This window comes from Scomber scombrus, chromosome 14 (genome assembly GCF_963691925.1).
Source record: "Scomber scombrus chromosome 14, fScoSco1.1, whole genome shotgun sequence".
NCBI lineage: Eukaryota > Metazoa > Chordata > Actinopteri > Scombriformes > Scombridae > Scomber > Scomber scombrus.
The window spans coordinates 16,130,905-16,146,954 of NC_084983.1; the positions used below are offsets into that span (position 1 = coordinate 16,130,905).

General features: G+C 37.6%; 1 protein-coding gene across 1 annotated transcript; it reads right to left on the reverse strand.

Annotated features, from left to right (window-relative positions):
* Window positions 1–5,767: 5,767 nt before the first annotated feature.
* On the reverse strand, window positions 5,768–15,327 carry LOC133994162 (smoothelin-like protein 2). The gene is made up of 9 exons (XM_062433377.1): window positions 15,159–15,327; window positions 11,170–11,340; window positions 10,909–11,067; window positions 10,711–10,773; window positions 10,176–10,233; window positions 9,859–9,984; window positions 9,641–9,755; window positions 9,106–9,257; window positions 5,768–7,459 (listed from the first exon to the last, which is right to left on the reverse strand). The coding sequence occupies exons 1-9, from the start codon at window positions 15,292–15,294 to the stop codon at window positions 7,333–7,335; spliced, it is 1,107 nt and encodes a 368-aa protein (XP_062289361.1). The 5' UTR covers window positions 15,295–15,327; the 3' UTR covers window positions 5,768–7,332.
* Window positions 15,328–16,050: the final 723 nt, after the last annotated feature.

Sequence of the window (16,050 nt, forward strand, 5' to 3'; positions counted from 1 at the left end):
AGTTACTTTTTTACAGTACACACATTGTTCTTTGCTGTAGGGAAATCATCTGACATGGCAGACTGTAAAGAGAGGGACCTCTGATTAACTTACACAGATGGATCAAAATGTTTTTTTTATAGTAAATATCACAACTCTGCAAAGCCTCACGAGTCCTCACTTTATTTTCTATCCTGATACTTATTTGTAAATATTGCTTTAGCCGTGAGGTGCACAGTGTATAATAAAGATGTTTCCATCCTGGATCACAGAGCAGGTATTCTGTCCTTCTAAAGCGTCTCTGAAACCATGACTCTCCTCCACAGAGTCCAGACCACATTCACTCAGCCTCTCTATGCTGGAGTTAGGGTTTATTGGTATGGAGACACAGCTGAGTTCTGTAAAGTCAAATAGACAGAAACCATTTCCGACTTCATGTATCAGATTCTGTTTGTATTTTTTCATTTGGTTTGTCTCTGTTGTTTCTGAACTGCACAGAGATCACCTGTCAATCAAACTGTGATTGTCAACACTTTTTATTATCATCATCTCTTCTGTTGATGATGTATTGAGTTTCTTTAAATTTCTCTTTTACTGCATGTTTTTATCCATGGAGGCTATCACTGCTCATGACAATGTTTGAACTTTTACTGACATTTCTTCACTCCTCTTTATTCTAAATCTTAGTTTAATGTTTATTTTGATTTATTTGTTCACTTCAGCATCTGAAACAGAGAAAAATATTTAAAAATAAATGATAAAGAAAACATAAAGAAATGTAGACTAAAAATGTAATTATCCTGATAATCATCAAAAAAACAGATCATTGATTCTTTTCTTGTACATAGCTGACATTCTGTGTCAAACAAAGTGATTGTGTTCATGAAAACATTGAAAAAGAGTAATTTCACAGACTTTACTGATTAGATGTGTGAACAAACTGAAGGTTCACTTAATGAATAAAGCCATTTTTTCTCAAGAATGAACGAAAAAAACCGTTTGTCTTGATTTCAGGATCTTATTAGAAGCCTCTGGAGAAAATGTGAAACTAGTTTATTTGAGACACTTTTCCTTTGTTAACTTTTCTCACTGACAACATTGTGTATTTTTGAGAATGTTTCTGCTTTAACCTCTGCAATATGAGCAATTCACGATTCTTTTTCCCCTCCAGTGCTTCATTGTGGAAGTCAGAGTGAAAGGAGAATGTGGTCACAAGCCTTCAATCGACTCATTGGGGACACCATTAAATGAACGAGGGAGAGGACGTACCTTTGTAATAAAGGAGAATATGTCATCAAAACTGCCCACATGGAAAGACAACTGTGTTAAGTGCTTTAAGTTGAACAGACATGAAGGTGTTGAAATCATATTCTTCAGTCATGTCAGGACCGGCCCAAGGCATAAGCGAACTAAGCAGCTGCTTAGGGCCCCGTGACCACTAGGGGGCCCCAAGAGCAGAGCAATTGACTTAAAAAAGAAAGAAGTAATTAATAGTTTTTTCCATGCGTGAGTGGTGATGATTCATATATTATCAAATGTGCGTTTTTGTACAAAAAAACAACAATAATATTATGTTAGCAGAGAGGCAGTAGGAAACTACTTCCTACTGCCTCTCTGCTCGAAATGTCAGAGCTGCGCTAGTAGCGTGTGCAGTGCGCACTGAGCATCCAGGAGCTAGGAGCAGGTGAATAATGTTGCAAAAAAGGATCTACCCTTCAGGGCCAGAAAAAAGAAAAAGGAAGAGGAGGAAAAACAACAAGATAAAGGTATGTCTTGGTAATGTAACATTTGGTGTCAAGGAGATTTTGAAAAGTTTCCTCAAATTAGGAAAGTCCCTAATTATTGTTGATATTTTGTTCCAACTATGTTAGCCTATAATAGCAAATTAGCTAGCTAACGTTTTTGTGTTTGTGTAATACTTTGAATAAGTTGATTCTCAGTTTTATTCTCAGTCGCTTTTTGGCATCAAAACAACGTTTTTGATAACAACGTTTAATAGCAAATGTTTAATAACTAACGTTAATTACAAACGCAGTGACGTTTGCTAACAATATGGTTTTGCATTAATGAATTAACTTAGTTAACTTATAAATTGAGGTATGTTGTTTGCAATTGTTTGCTGCAGAGCACAGTAATTTATGTGAGTAAATAAACATATTCCTTTTACATCAACTCCCTATTATGCTCCTACGTTATATGAAACTTTCCCAGGACCACTGTTAAAGTATTTTGGAAGAGGCACTGACTCAGCCCAGGAGCAACCCACCTCCTCAGGAGCAGCCAAGGCTGATGAATCAGGAGATCGAAAAACTGTCACCATATATATTTAATTTCTAGTCAAATTATCTCATTAAGATGTAATAATATAAGATATAATCATATGACAAGGGACATGTTTTTCATCTCAGGTCCATCTCTATCCTCTGCTCCATCCATTGTGCCCACTGTACCTGGTAAGTTAACAACAAAACAGCCTTTAATTGCTCAGTGCACTGCAGAACATACTGAGATGAATATTGTTTTTAATATAAGATATAAGATATAATCATATGACAAGGGACATGTTTTTAGACAAATGCATATTATTTCAAAACTTCTCAAGCCATTTTCAGTTGTTCCACTGGCAGTTTGTTTTCTTATTACAAGCTATAGCTGTACTTTTTTATTTAGAAAATAAGATGCATAATTTTCAAGTGTAATATGACTATAACATGGCTAGCTTTTGTTGTTGTTTTTATTTATCTCAGGTCCATCTCTATCCTCTGCTCCATCCACTGTCCCTTCTGTGTCTTCTGCTAACTCAGCTGTACCTGGTAAGTTAACAATAAAACAGCCTTTATAATTGCTCAGTGTACTGCAGAATATTCTGAGATGAATAATTTTGTCCAAAAATATTAATTTAATTTCCCTATAGGTCCTTCATCTTTGGTCATCGACATTGATGTTTCATCTACTTCTTCAGTGTCCAGTTAGCAGCAGGGATCAGCAGCTCTGCCAGTAGACCCAGCTGAGTGTCCCTCTTTCCTGTCAGACTACTTTATATTTTATTTATAAACCATTTGTGTTTCCTTGTTTCAGGTGCCTCTGTTGATTTACATCATTATTTAAGTATTTGTCTGATATTTTTTTTTATTAATTGTATTTAATACTGTCTGTTTTTGTACATTTGCTGTTGCAGTTTATTTAAAACAAAAAATAATAAAGCAGATTGTGTTTACAGGAAATTATTGGTTTATTTTGTTACTTTTAGTTGGCCTAGATGACATTCAGTATCCCACTTAGTACTATATCACTTTGAATATTAAGTGTAAATCAACCCCAGGCTGCTCTTGTAGCTGAATTTGCTACCATTTCAGATTAAAAACCATATATTGGTAAAATATGCCGGGCAGCTCTTTGAGGTTTTATGTATTGATTCTCTGTGTGGCCAGTAGGGGGAGTTGCTGACTTTGCTTAATATTAATTGAAAGATTTTTCTGTAAATTTGCAAATCTGGTGTCTGTTTCCATGGCATTAATCACTTTGGATTACAATCTAACTACAACAAAAAGTTCTCACATTTAGTTTTACAAATGTAATCGTAATGACGGAGTAGAATAAGTACAATACGTTTATAGTAGGTGTGTGAATGATCAATAATCATTATTATTGGCAGTAATAGAGGGCCCCAAAATCAAATTTTGCTTAGGGCCCCATGGAGGCTTGGGCCGGCCCTGAGTCATGTACTGTACTTTGTAACTGCTAACAGTGCCTCCCATTGAACCGTAATTACAGGTGTTAATCATAACCTATGTTAATAGTCATAAGTCCAGTCAAGGAAAGGTTGGACAGGTTATATAAGGTTTTATTTACTGTAGGGCTGTGAAATGCAGCTGCTAATTCATGCAATCTGCGACCATGTCTTATTTGTTTCATTACATATTCTTCTGATAAATAAAACCAAAACTTCTGGTGTAGGTAGCAGGTCTAATGCTTTTATTATGTTCAGAATATAATCATGATCACAGTTTTGGCAACAACAATTACTCTAACTTGAACAGTGGTTAAATGAATACACTGATTTAAAAAAACCTGTTATAGCGGTAGAAATCTACTTGTTCCCTACAAACTACATTACTCATGTTCACTGAAATGATTGAATATGTCATCTAATGTAACAGTATGGTCATTTTATTTTCTTTGTGACAGCATGGAGGTCTATCATTGAATAGCCTCAACTAAACAAACAGCACTTGTTAGCAGGATAAATTCATTGTTGGTTTGATCTACAAGGGATTCATTGATAATAATAAAAATATTAAATGATACCTGCCACATCCTGTAGCTTCTCTGTGCTTCTTAAACATGGTCTTAAAGGATAGATTCACACTTTTTCTATCCTAAAACAACAGTACCTGACTGTTTAATAATTAATATTGACATGTTTTTCTTGCTGTAATCATTCCTCCTGTTCATACTGACCATAAGAAGATTCCTTCACAATGCACTAACAATGTAAGTGATGGGATACAAAAAACATGGTCCTCCTTCTGTGCAAAGGTGTATTTAAATGTTTATTTGAAGCTAATATGAAGCCGTCCAAATGAGTCAAATCTACCATTTTTTAAGTGCCGAATTGTTACTATCCACCCACTGCAGCTGAACACGGAAACACTGTTGAAGATATCCACTTAATTTGACTAACTGAGATGACTTAAGTTTCATCTTATCTTCAGATAAACTTTTAAATACATTTTTTTCTCAAAATGAAGACTGCATTTTATCCCGCATCACTTACATTGAGAGTGAATTCAGAAGAGATATTGTAATGGTGAGCATGAACAAGACGAATCTAACCTTTAACTACAGGGTAAGTGTAATGTAATATAACTGCATTTTCAGTGGAGACATGAATCTATTTAATTTGTTTGCATGCTTTGGTTGCAAGAAAAATAGTTTCAAAAATGTGTACATTTGAAAGATTTATTCAAAGGTTTATTTATTCCACTGTAAAATAAAGTGTTTAATAATAGCCGCAGCAATTTATGTGTTTCTGTTAGCTATATCACATTATGCTCAAATCTAAAGCTTAGTAGACAGTAAAAAACTGCAAAACACACAAAGTAAAGACATCAGGGTAGTTAAACCACTGCAACACTATTCATACTACACTTGTGCTGCAGGAGGTGTGTGGGGTACTAATACTGATGTGCTGGTTAATTGCACTGAATTTATTTCACCAGTAGATGGCAGTGTGCACTCCACCTGAGGATTGTTATTATGGCTTCTTCAATTGGTGTCTTAAATGTGGACCCCTGGTTAGTTATAAGAGCTTAGCTGGGTTGGACTGCCCTCATCATCACATTTGCTAGTATCAGATCAGCATATCATTATCTCTCTTTTTGCATACTGTTGGAACACAAACAGTGAAGTTTCCAGTATACTTAAATATCAATGTCAAAATGGATGTTTGGGGATCCCCAACAGATGCTGGCCATGAAAGTTCATACTTGCTTTTTTCATTTCCTGACCTATGGCACTTTTTGGTCCTTGTACTGAATAACATTAACTCATTTATATTTAAATGGGACATACCACGCACATTTCCTGTCATATGTGTATTCTGGGACTCTACTTGAGTATCTTTGCATGATTTACAGTAAAAAAAAACACCTTAGTTATCTTATACTGGCCCTCACTTCAGCCTCTGTCTGAAAAAGGCCATTTTAGCTTATGTCTCTAAGACCCCCCCCCCCCCCCTCCTGATAAGCCCACTAGCTTCCAAAAGCTGAGATCATGTAAACAAGGAGCAGTAGTAGAAGGATTTCACCTCTTTTTCTCATCTTTACTCAAAATGTCAACTTCTAAAATACATCCATACATGTTTAAACAACAAATTCAATTCATAATATGTCACATGAATAACCTTAGCAAGAAAAACGACGGAACAGATGGCCATTTGTGGACATGCACCAAAAAAAAAATCAGACATCAGTTCGATGGGAAATACAGATAACTTTGCAAATGGAGCATTCAAAGCAGGCTAAAGTCCTGGCTTTTGACTTTCCGAAAGCACTTTTACATAGATTCATCTCATGTTTTATGGATATTTTACTATCTTTAACAAAGACAACAACAGTATATAAATGATAATCACAAAACATATGTTATGTCCACTTAAATACTGAGTTGTGTAGCATAAAACCTGTCTGTGTCTGTGCTGATGTCATGACAACTACTAAAATGTTGGATCAAGTTCAAGGAGGAAGATCTTGTTCTGCCTCTGATGCCACCATAACTGACCAATGGTCTTTCTGCTCACGTTCCTCGTGCCAATCAGTTCCCTGTGCTGTTCTCTAAATATCGTTGCAATTCTGCCATTCAGACCTGCTTTTGCATAACCCAGTTCTGCCCCATCACCACCTTATCTCTTCATGATATCCAGGAAGGAAGATTCGTCCAAAAGGTTTCGATCAACCATCTGTTGCTAGCTTTATCCACCTCCACCAGCATCTAGACCCTGTCCTTTCTCCTATCTTCGTATAGGCCTACACTTTTTTGAAGATTCTCCACATCAAGATATCATACACTTCCAATTGGTTTCTAATTATTGAATTATCAATAGCAGATCCATCATAAATCTCATATTTGTATCTGAACTAACTGACCTGAAGTTGACTCCTGATGATGATCATAAACTGTGTCACCTAAAAAAAAACGAAATTTTTAAAACTTGAGTTATTTAGTATTAAACTCCACCTTTTGCACTTGTACATGTTTGTTTTTACTCAGCAGCCTTTAGTGAGGAGCAAGTGACAGGTCATCCCTCTAACAACAATGTAAAACATTTGCACCTCATATTAGAAATACTAGAAAATTACCTTATTTTGCCACATTGCAAGACTTAAGCAAAACCTCTGTTCATTGTAACTGGAGTGTCTCCACACTGATTCATGAATCTTGGGCTCATAACATTGCACATGTTACTTAACATTTTAACATTGATTGACAACAGCAGCTATTACAAATATGTTTTCTTTCTTCCTTTGATTATGGCCATTGACTTGACCTCTGAGCTCCCTTTTGTAAACAGAGCAACATTTTGAGCCACACATGTCACATTATATGAAGCTGGATTTTAAGATAGTGTCTTTCCACTGCAGATGAGAGAGGAAATTGGGGGAAATGGTAAACACACACAGACAAATATATTTGTCAAACCCCAAGAGCATTGTTTAGGTGATTTGAAGATTTTGGGCTCCTCATTAGTCATTAGCTTATTCAAAGTGTTCACAACACACTGTGATTACCAACAGCAATACAGGGAGTTAAAGTAGAATGTATACTTTGTAAATGTACTCTGATACAGAGTTATTATTCAAACTGCTTCAGGTGGTTGTAGAGGGACTGGACGTATGTAAACACACACATGGGGTCAGGCCTGTCCCCCATCTCCAACATGTCGTCCACCTCGATCAGACGGAGACAGTCTGCCTGCTCCCTGTGGGGGAGGGGCAAACATAAAATCACAGTCAATATAATTGAAATAGAAAGTAATGGAAGGGATTTTTCTAGTTTTAATTAAATAAAGAAATGCTGACATTCAAAACAAATCCAGACACATGATGCTGAGCCTCCCATAGGCGTACCGTTTGAACAACTGTCAGCTGGATTGCCTTTAAAACTTTTATGGACATTCATCAACCAAAGAGGTTGGTGCCATGGTTATTATAGTTTTAAAATTTTCATTAGTTTCCATTTTTATTTAGTTTTTGTTTTATTTCAGTTTAGTTTTAGTTAGTTTAATAAGTGATTACGTAGTTTTAGTTTTTTTTTTTTTTAGTTTTTCCAGGTATTAGGAGGAAAGTCTTGAATTGTAGAAGCTGAAAAGGATAAAAGAATGCATGACACCAAATACGGTTTACCAAGTCATTGTTTATTAATTAATTTAAACATTTTATTATTTTGTTCATTGTAGTTATTTTTTCACTGCTAGTTTTAGTTCACGTTAACTATAATTACTTTTCCTATGATTTTTCCTATTGTGCCACCCTGAGAATGACTTTTGTGATTTTGTGTCCATGAACCTTTAACCTTTCAGTCACTGTCATCATGGGGACATAATATGTCCAACACTTTGATTAATGACCAAACATCTTAAAAACTAATGACATTCTCATTAGCCTTAGCTGTACTTTTTGTTTAGTGGTAATTAGCAAATGTTACTGTACTAAACACTGTACGAGCTACACATCAGCAAATGTTGATGTTAGCATCTAATTTAAAACACAGCTGTTCTTAGTCCGACTTAAATCATTTAATGATTTCTCTCTGCAGTCAAAAATAATTTCAAGTTGTTTTTAAAATGTACTATTAATAGTTTTGTATTATAGGAATGAAGAAAATTGCTGGCTGGCTGTGCAGGCATGTCAGAGGTTTGTTTGACTGACTTTGGCTAGCAAGCAATCTGTGTTACACTATTAAGAATGGAGACAAAGCAAACAAACTGCTGTAGCTACAAATCACAGACAGACAAGTGTGTCGCTAACAAGAATTTTCGAGAGCAACGGTTATTATTATTAAACCAGCATCTAATGGGCCTGAGGTGACATTTGTATACTATGCTGTTAACTGTGCAGCTAACTAGCTATCTAGCCTGCTAACTGGCAGTGCACTTTTCCCCAGCAAATGTTTGTTTGGAAGCTCGTTCAACAAGCTGCGGCCCAGGACAAGATGTGTGTGAATGTTTGTATGTTAGATAAGAAGGAGAATTTAGCAGGAGATGTGGGTTAAATCCATGTTAACCCACATCTTGCCTTACTCAAGATTTGATTTGCTGGAGTGAAATAACATTTAGTGCTACATAAGTGGATGTAAGTGGATATAAATTACTCCCTTTTAGTTTAGATTTCTTTTTTTCAAAAGGAAAGTACAGTAAAAGGAGATTTACAGCGCAAATAGCCGTGGCCAAAAAAAAAGGGAATTTGTACATCATCAAAGTAATTGCTGAGTAACTACCAGTCGACTAAACTGTGGTCCATTTTGGTAAAATTTATCATACCAAGGTATCACGGCCTACAAAAACTATCAGCAAAGTTAAAATACCTCTAATTTTTGCAGTGTATTCAGTGTATTCTTGCCACTTACTCTGCGGTGGTGAATGCCAGCTGTAAGTTGTGTTTGCGGTTTGCAGGGTCCAGAGTGTTGTAATCAAACTCCAGTGGGAAGAAAGAGTGGACCAGAGCACAGAAAGCCATCCCATCACTCCAACAGGAGGAGAAATTTTGGATGTCTATATTCTGGAAGGAAGATTATGCAGTATGAATGAATGAACTTTTTATTACTGTGTATTATTGAGTAGTGCAGAACTTCTAATTAACTGACAGAAGCTTACTATGTATTACTGAAAAATCTAAATAAATACTAATTAAACAGACTCCCTTGCCTTCTTTTCCAGACTTTTGAGATACATTTAGCAGACTTGAACACAACAAAATTAATTTGCATCATGTTAAATGTGTAAGATAAAGGGGTAGACGGTGAAGACTGTACATCTCTCATAAGAAAAGGGCTCCAAAGCACGTTAATTGGTAAATATACATGCAGTATGTCATCAAATAAAGAGCATCTGATTTAAAGGGGAACATATGACAGAAAAGGAAAATACATCCCATTGCCATACCTGATAGCCAATCGTTTTCGAGCGGCACCACTCCAAGAGAATCTGTTTAATACCGCTGGCACTGGACATGCCAAAACTCTGAGAGCGCTTCAGTTTAGGCTTAGAGTCCTTTGGCCTATTCACAAGAAAAGCAACTCAAGGTGTGACAAAATGTAATTCATATCTGGCACTAATGATATGGCTTAGGACGATATGGAAAATATTTTAAATGCACTTACTTAGTGGGCTCTGAGTTCATCCTCTCAAAGAGAGCTCGTTTGGCCTGTGCTCCATTGGAGCGTGGAAGTGTTTGAGATTTCATCAAATCCTGCTTGAAGTCAAACCCTCCTCCTTTGTTTGCTTTCCTGTGGAGAAACAGAGAACAACAAGCAACAATCACCTACAGATTTCGCCAATATTTCGAATGCAGATAGAAATATGTTTTTGTACTAAATCTGCCAATATGCTGCAAACTGACCAAATACCACTTTTGTCTATCATAGGGAAGAGTAAATTAACTGAATGTTATAAAACAGGGTTCATGCTAACAACTTACTTGTCCAATTTAGGTGAGAAACCAGATTTTATGATTGATTTGGAGGGAAGTAATTTTTCTGTAAAGACACAGGTGGAGAGAGTCAGAGTGAACAAGAGAAACAAAATGAGATGGATGAAAAAGTGACACAAACAAAAAAGAGCAATATATGTATCCATATGGATATATATATATATATATAAAGCGCAAACTTGCAGATTTGTCACATTTTAGTATATTTTGTAAAATGCTAAAAGAAAAAAAAACCCACACGTGCAAATGCAGAAAGTGTTGGAGCATTCTGAACTGAATGAAGAATATCTGGGTGACATTTGTGGTTTTTAGTGACATGCTCTGACAACTATTAGATGCATTGTTATTACATTTGATACAGGTTTACATATGTCACCCTACAGATAAATTGTCATAACTTTTGTGATGACCTAACTTTTCATCTAGCACCATAATCAGCTCAAACTTTAATTTCATACAATAATTTATTATAAACTGTTGGTGCAGTATGTACCAGACCTAATTAGGATTTAACATATTTTACCTGCTGATTGAGGGAAGCTCACACTTCTCTTTAGGCTGGGACTGGGTGTCTTGAGAACTGGTACTAATGAGGTGAAGAGACAAAAAAAACTTTACAGTAAAATAGATTATTTAAAAAATAAATATATTACATTTAAAATACTTAACAATATGCATTACAAAGTGAAGACGAATGCAGGAAAGCTTTTGTTGAACTCACCTCGCTTAAAGGGATATTCCCCTGGCTTTACAATAGGGTCCTGTGATCCTGAAAGACTTGGAGAAGACTGAGCTGGTGCTGGTATAGCAGATGATGAAGACTCTGTGTTGGGTTTGGTCATGGCAGTGAGAGACAGGTACGGCTTGGGTTCACTGACATCTAATGAAGAGAGAAAGAAGCATGTTTCAAAACCACCTTTTGTATGATTGAGAAATTTTTGATAATATCTCAATATTACTAATTTTGTAGCATTGCGCTCACCACGTTTAAACGGATATTGGCCTGGCTTTGTTGTAGGGGATTCTGGTGCTGAAGTGGTACTCTGATCAGGTTTGGGTGCAGCTGTAAGGGGGAGAAGGGCAAAAGACTGGGATTCAGAGCCCGACTGTTCCTTGGATACGTTGGACGGCACCTCCTTAACTCCAGATGTTCCTGCACAAGTGGAAATGGAATACTATAATGACTGGAATCAGGAATAAATAGTATTAGAAGAGAAGCAAAAAATGACAAACTAGAGAGGATTGTTTGTTCGCTGCTGAAAATTTGCTGTTGAAATGTGACATACTACAAACATTAAAACAGTTGAAATTAAAGGGGGCATTCCAAATAGAATTAAAGCCGCAAGCGGCGATGGCGGGCCCTCGCTCACCCATGCCACCGCGGGGCCTGAGGCATGGCGGGGCTGTGGCGTGAAGCAGAAAGTGAGAAAAAACCTGGAAGGAGGCCAAAAATGTAATGTTTCGTTCATCCAGTAGGGGGCAGTCACAGGTAGTTACACATATGGTCTGGTGTGGTCTGGTGTGTTCAGGGCGGCCACTCATCAGTCATGTGAAGTTTGGAGTGAATCGGACAAAGCAAGAGGGAGTTATGAGCATTTGATGGTTCATCCACCAGGGGGCAGTAATGGGATGCGTGCAGGTGTCTTCAGGGTCAGTCCCTCATCACACATGTGAAGTTTCGTGGAAATGGGACAAAGCATGAGGGAGTTATGAGCAGTTGATGGTTCATCCACCAGGGGGCAGTAAAGGGATGCATGCAGGTGTGTTCAGGGTCAGTCCCTCATCACACATGTGAAGTTTCGTGGAAATCGGACAATGTTGATGCAAAAAATGGCACTTCCTGTTTCCACTAGGGGGCGACATGAGCAACACCCCTATCAGATGGAAGAGGTCTCCACCCTGGACCTGTGTATCAATATTCATGATGATACGTGTTCAATAAAGCCATCAAAAAGCCAAACATATTTTCATGGCGAGGAATTGATGGTAGCCACGCCCCCACAGGGACGCCATTACTCGTAGCTTCACAGTGTTCATAATGTAGCTTCACCAACTGGTTCTGCATGTTTTAGAAGTGGAATGAAGTTGATGGGGTCAACTATGTATTTTTCATGAATTTAAGTTCACTTCCTGTTACCACCGGGGGGCGCTATGAGTTACGTGGGAAGTTAATATATCGGGACGTTCAGGGCGGAGCCATCATCATGTCCAGCAAGTTTGAAGCTGATTGGATGAAGTATGTGGGCGTGAGAGCCACTCGTATGTACATGGCGAGCACGCCAAAGTTAGTTGAGCCCTGGCAGACACGCCCTTTGACCTACGGATGCGCAGAGCACAACTTAAGCTCAGCTAGGTCTGGAGATGTTGCGTACCTAATTTGAACTTGATCGGGCGAACGCTGTGGGAGGAGTTAATTTTAGGCGGGAAAAATCAAAACCAAAATGGCCGACTTCCTGTTGGGTTGAGGTCATGAGGTCAAGAGGCTTTTTTGCATATGTGGGTATAATACATATGTGTACCGAATTTTGTGAGCATAGGACAAAGTTAGCAAAATTCCCTATGGGCATTTTTGGACTTTTAGGGGGCGCTATTCCGCCATTCTGCGTCGACCATGTGCGACCACCCAAACATATCGAATTTCGGATGAGGCCGGACGTCCGTGCAAAAGTATAAGCATTTTCGCATTTGGGAAAGGGGCGAAATTGGGGCACGAAATGTCGGAATAATAATAATAATAATAATAATAATAATAATAATAATAATAATAATAATAATAATAATAATAAACATTACAATTTCAATAGGGCTTTCACCAGGCGACTTGCAGTCGCCGCTCGGGCCCTAATAATAATAATAAACATTACAATTTCAATAGGGCTTTCGCCAGGCGACTTGCAGTCGCCGCTCGGGCCCTAATAATAATAATAAACATTACAATTTCAATATAGCATTTTTCCCCGGGGGTCTTCCATACCACATGATTACTTGATTACTTTGGGGTCACTTGCACTTTGGGGTCACTTGCACGTTGGGGCATGAACGAATTTCAATAGGGCTTTCGCCAGGCGACTTGCAGTCGCCGCTCGGGCCCTAATTAATGAAATGACTGAAAGGAGTTGAAATGACAGTTTAGTGTCCTTTTTTTTTCTTGTTCTTCAAATGTGTGAACTTGAAACTTGAAAGGGTCTGATGTTTGGTCAAAGCACTGAAAGCAGTTGAAATGTCAGATGACGTGTAACTACTGAAACCAGATGGTCAGATGAAGAGTAACTGATGAAAGCAGTTGAAATGTCAGTAAGTAAGTAACAGATGAAATATTAGTTGATGTGTAAGTGAAGCCAAAGCACCAGACATATATATTGGAGAAAAAACCCCAGAACATAGTAAAAAAAGGTTACATTTCCTATAAACGTTGCCCCGTGACTACGGCAAAGTCCACTGGATTAAGGTGATTGGTTGTAATGAAAAATACACTGTTGGCCACCCCTAGAGTCTGAGTTATTGTAGCTATGTGCTCCTATTTTTGGGGCCCTGACAGTCACTATGCCAGGGTTTCGTAGGGCATTGCTAGGTGGTTGCTACAGTATACTGTATGTTTGCTAGGCTATTTCATGGTGGTTCATTGGGTGTCATGATGGTTGCTTTATTCTAGATGATTATTAGTGTGGTTGTTAGGATGTTATTGTTAAATAATTGTTCAGATTTTCAGGGTAGTTGCTAAGGCACTGCTAGGTGGTTACTAGCAGGGTTGTTAAGGTATTCTGAGTGGTTATAGGATGTTAGTTGGTTGATGAAAAGTGGTTCTTAAGAGTATTGTTATGCGGTTGCTACGGTGATCGGGATGGTTGCTAGTGTGTTTTAATATTTAAGAGTTGTGAAGGGTAGTTGTGTGACCTTAAATTGCCAAAGCAAGAAATCTAATACTTAGAATCTAATACGTAAAACCCTCATCATCTGTTATTCCACTTTCCGACAGACGCTTGTATGACGCAGGTCTTGTGATGCTCGTTCGACTCTCATTTGATCTATTAATGTTGGACTGTTGGATACTGGCCCAAGACATGTTGTCACCATTCACATAAGACCAGCATTTTCAGATAGGTCACTGACTGAAGTCAATAAAAATAGATACTATATGTACTCTGTGGAATTAACATGTCGGGTACAGTCGACAATGTGGAGCCACTCCAAGTAATCATCTGTTTATGAGGTTCTTTATGTGACAACCTTATGAAACATTAAAAGTAATGCTCTACAATCAGCACCAATCAAAGATATGATCAAGAAGAGCAACAGATTCCTGAATGTCAACCCACATTGAGGACCTACTTCATGCAAAAATTGACCCTGGTTGTATAGAGGGTCATCAGTTCAGTTCAGTTCCAATCACCTCAGTTTTATTGTCATTCATACATGTTAAAAACATGAAGGAACGAAATTTGTTACTCCAGCAGCATACAAAATAAATAACATTAAGAAATAGACCCCCTAATATAAATAATTAAATAACCTAAAAACCTATGATAAATAGAACACATAGTTAAAAACCAAGCAGCATAAAGTGCATCAATCGCTGCATGCATTTGCAGCAGTGCAAATTGCAGAAGACAGACTTTTAATCCCTTGAGGTCATGAAGGAGGGTTGGATGATGTGGGCTGACTGAATCATACAGATAGACCCCTGACGCAGGTTTAACCCACGTCACCGTGTCGGTCTGATTAGGGTAAGAAAGTGAATTACTATGAGTTAAAAAGATGACTAAAAATTACTGCATACAGAATGTGGAAGACAAGTGAGTAGGGAAAGAAACATCTCCAGCCTCTATTCTTTACAAATGTGTGGACAGCTACATAGTCCAATACAATGTCAACAAAACAAACATGTTTTCATATGAGTGCTGGGGACCAAATCCCATATTTTGTAGAGTCTGCACACAATATTATTATATACAGTACATCCCTTTAACTGACCTCTTTTAAAAGGATATTCCCCTGCTTCCCCTGTTGGAGCCTCTGCAGTAGAAACACTTGCTGCTTTAGGCACTGATGCCGGAGACTGAGCAGGTTTGGCTGCAAGCAGACCCTCAGGACTGGGTTTGACGCTCATAGCAGTGACGGGGAGATGGGGCTGGTGTTCATTGGCATCTGAAAAAAGTCAGAATCTGAATAGCTGAATTAAGGAGTGGTAGATATTGTATCTAGTTAAACTAACAAAGGAGATTCTGTGTCTCAGTGGTATATATATATATATATATATATAAATTAAAAAAACACAACACAGATGGCTTTCTACTCACCACTTTTAGCAAGAGACTCTACTGGTGACTTTTCTGGTGTTTCTTGTGTTGCTTTGGCCACTGAGGCAGGAGACTGAGGAACTGCTGGCGCTTCAGAGCTGGCTTTTGTCATTGCAGTGAGGGGATGATGGGGTTTGGTAAGAAGACTTAAATCTTCCTGGTCTGAAGAAGAAAAATACTTTTTAAAATGATCACTCACTGTGATGCCATTTCAAGTATAAAATATTGCAACATACATAATGTAATGTATAATGCACAATAGGCAAATGAACAAAACTTTACACAGCACCGATGTAACCATTAGTTGAATTAAAGGTTATTAATTTTTTAAGGTTTTGGTACTGTAGAATATTAGCCAACTACTATTTACTGTAGCTTAAATCAAAATCATCATGTTGATGGCTGATGGTTTGACTGATTCTCTCAGCTTAATCTGGCTCCATATTTGTAGCAGAATTGATCAACACTGATATTTCAGAAAGCTCTTGATTGATTGTCATGCAATGCTTTGAATTCCATGTAACCATATCGGGATTGATATTTTGATCAGTAATTAATTTTATTTT

Coding starts and splice junctions, on each gene's coding strand:
- LOC133994162 (XM_062433377.1), bottom strand. CDS start 15,294: ATGAGCGTCAAACCCAGTCCTGAGGGTCTGCTTGCAGCCAAACCTGCT. Junction 10,774..10,908: donor GGAATATCCCTTTAAGCGAG/GTGAGTTCAACA, acceptor TCACCTCATTAG/TACCAGTTCTCAAGACACCC. Junction 9,985..10,175: donor TTCTCACCTAAATTGGACAA/GTAAGTTGTTAG, acceptor GTTTCTCCACAG/GAAAGCAAACAAAGGAGGAG.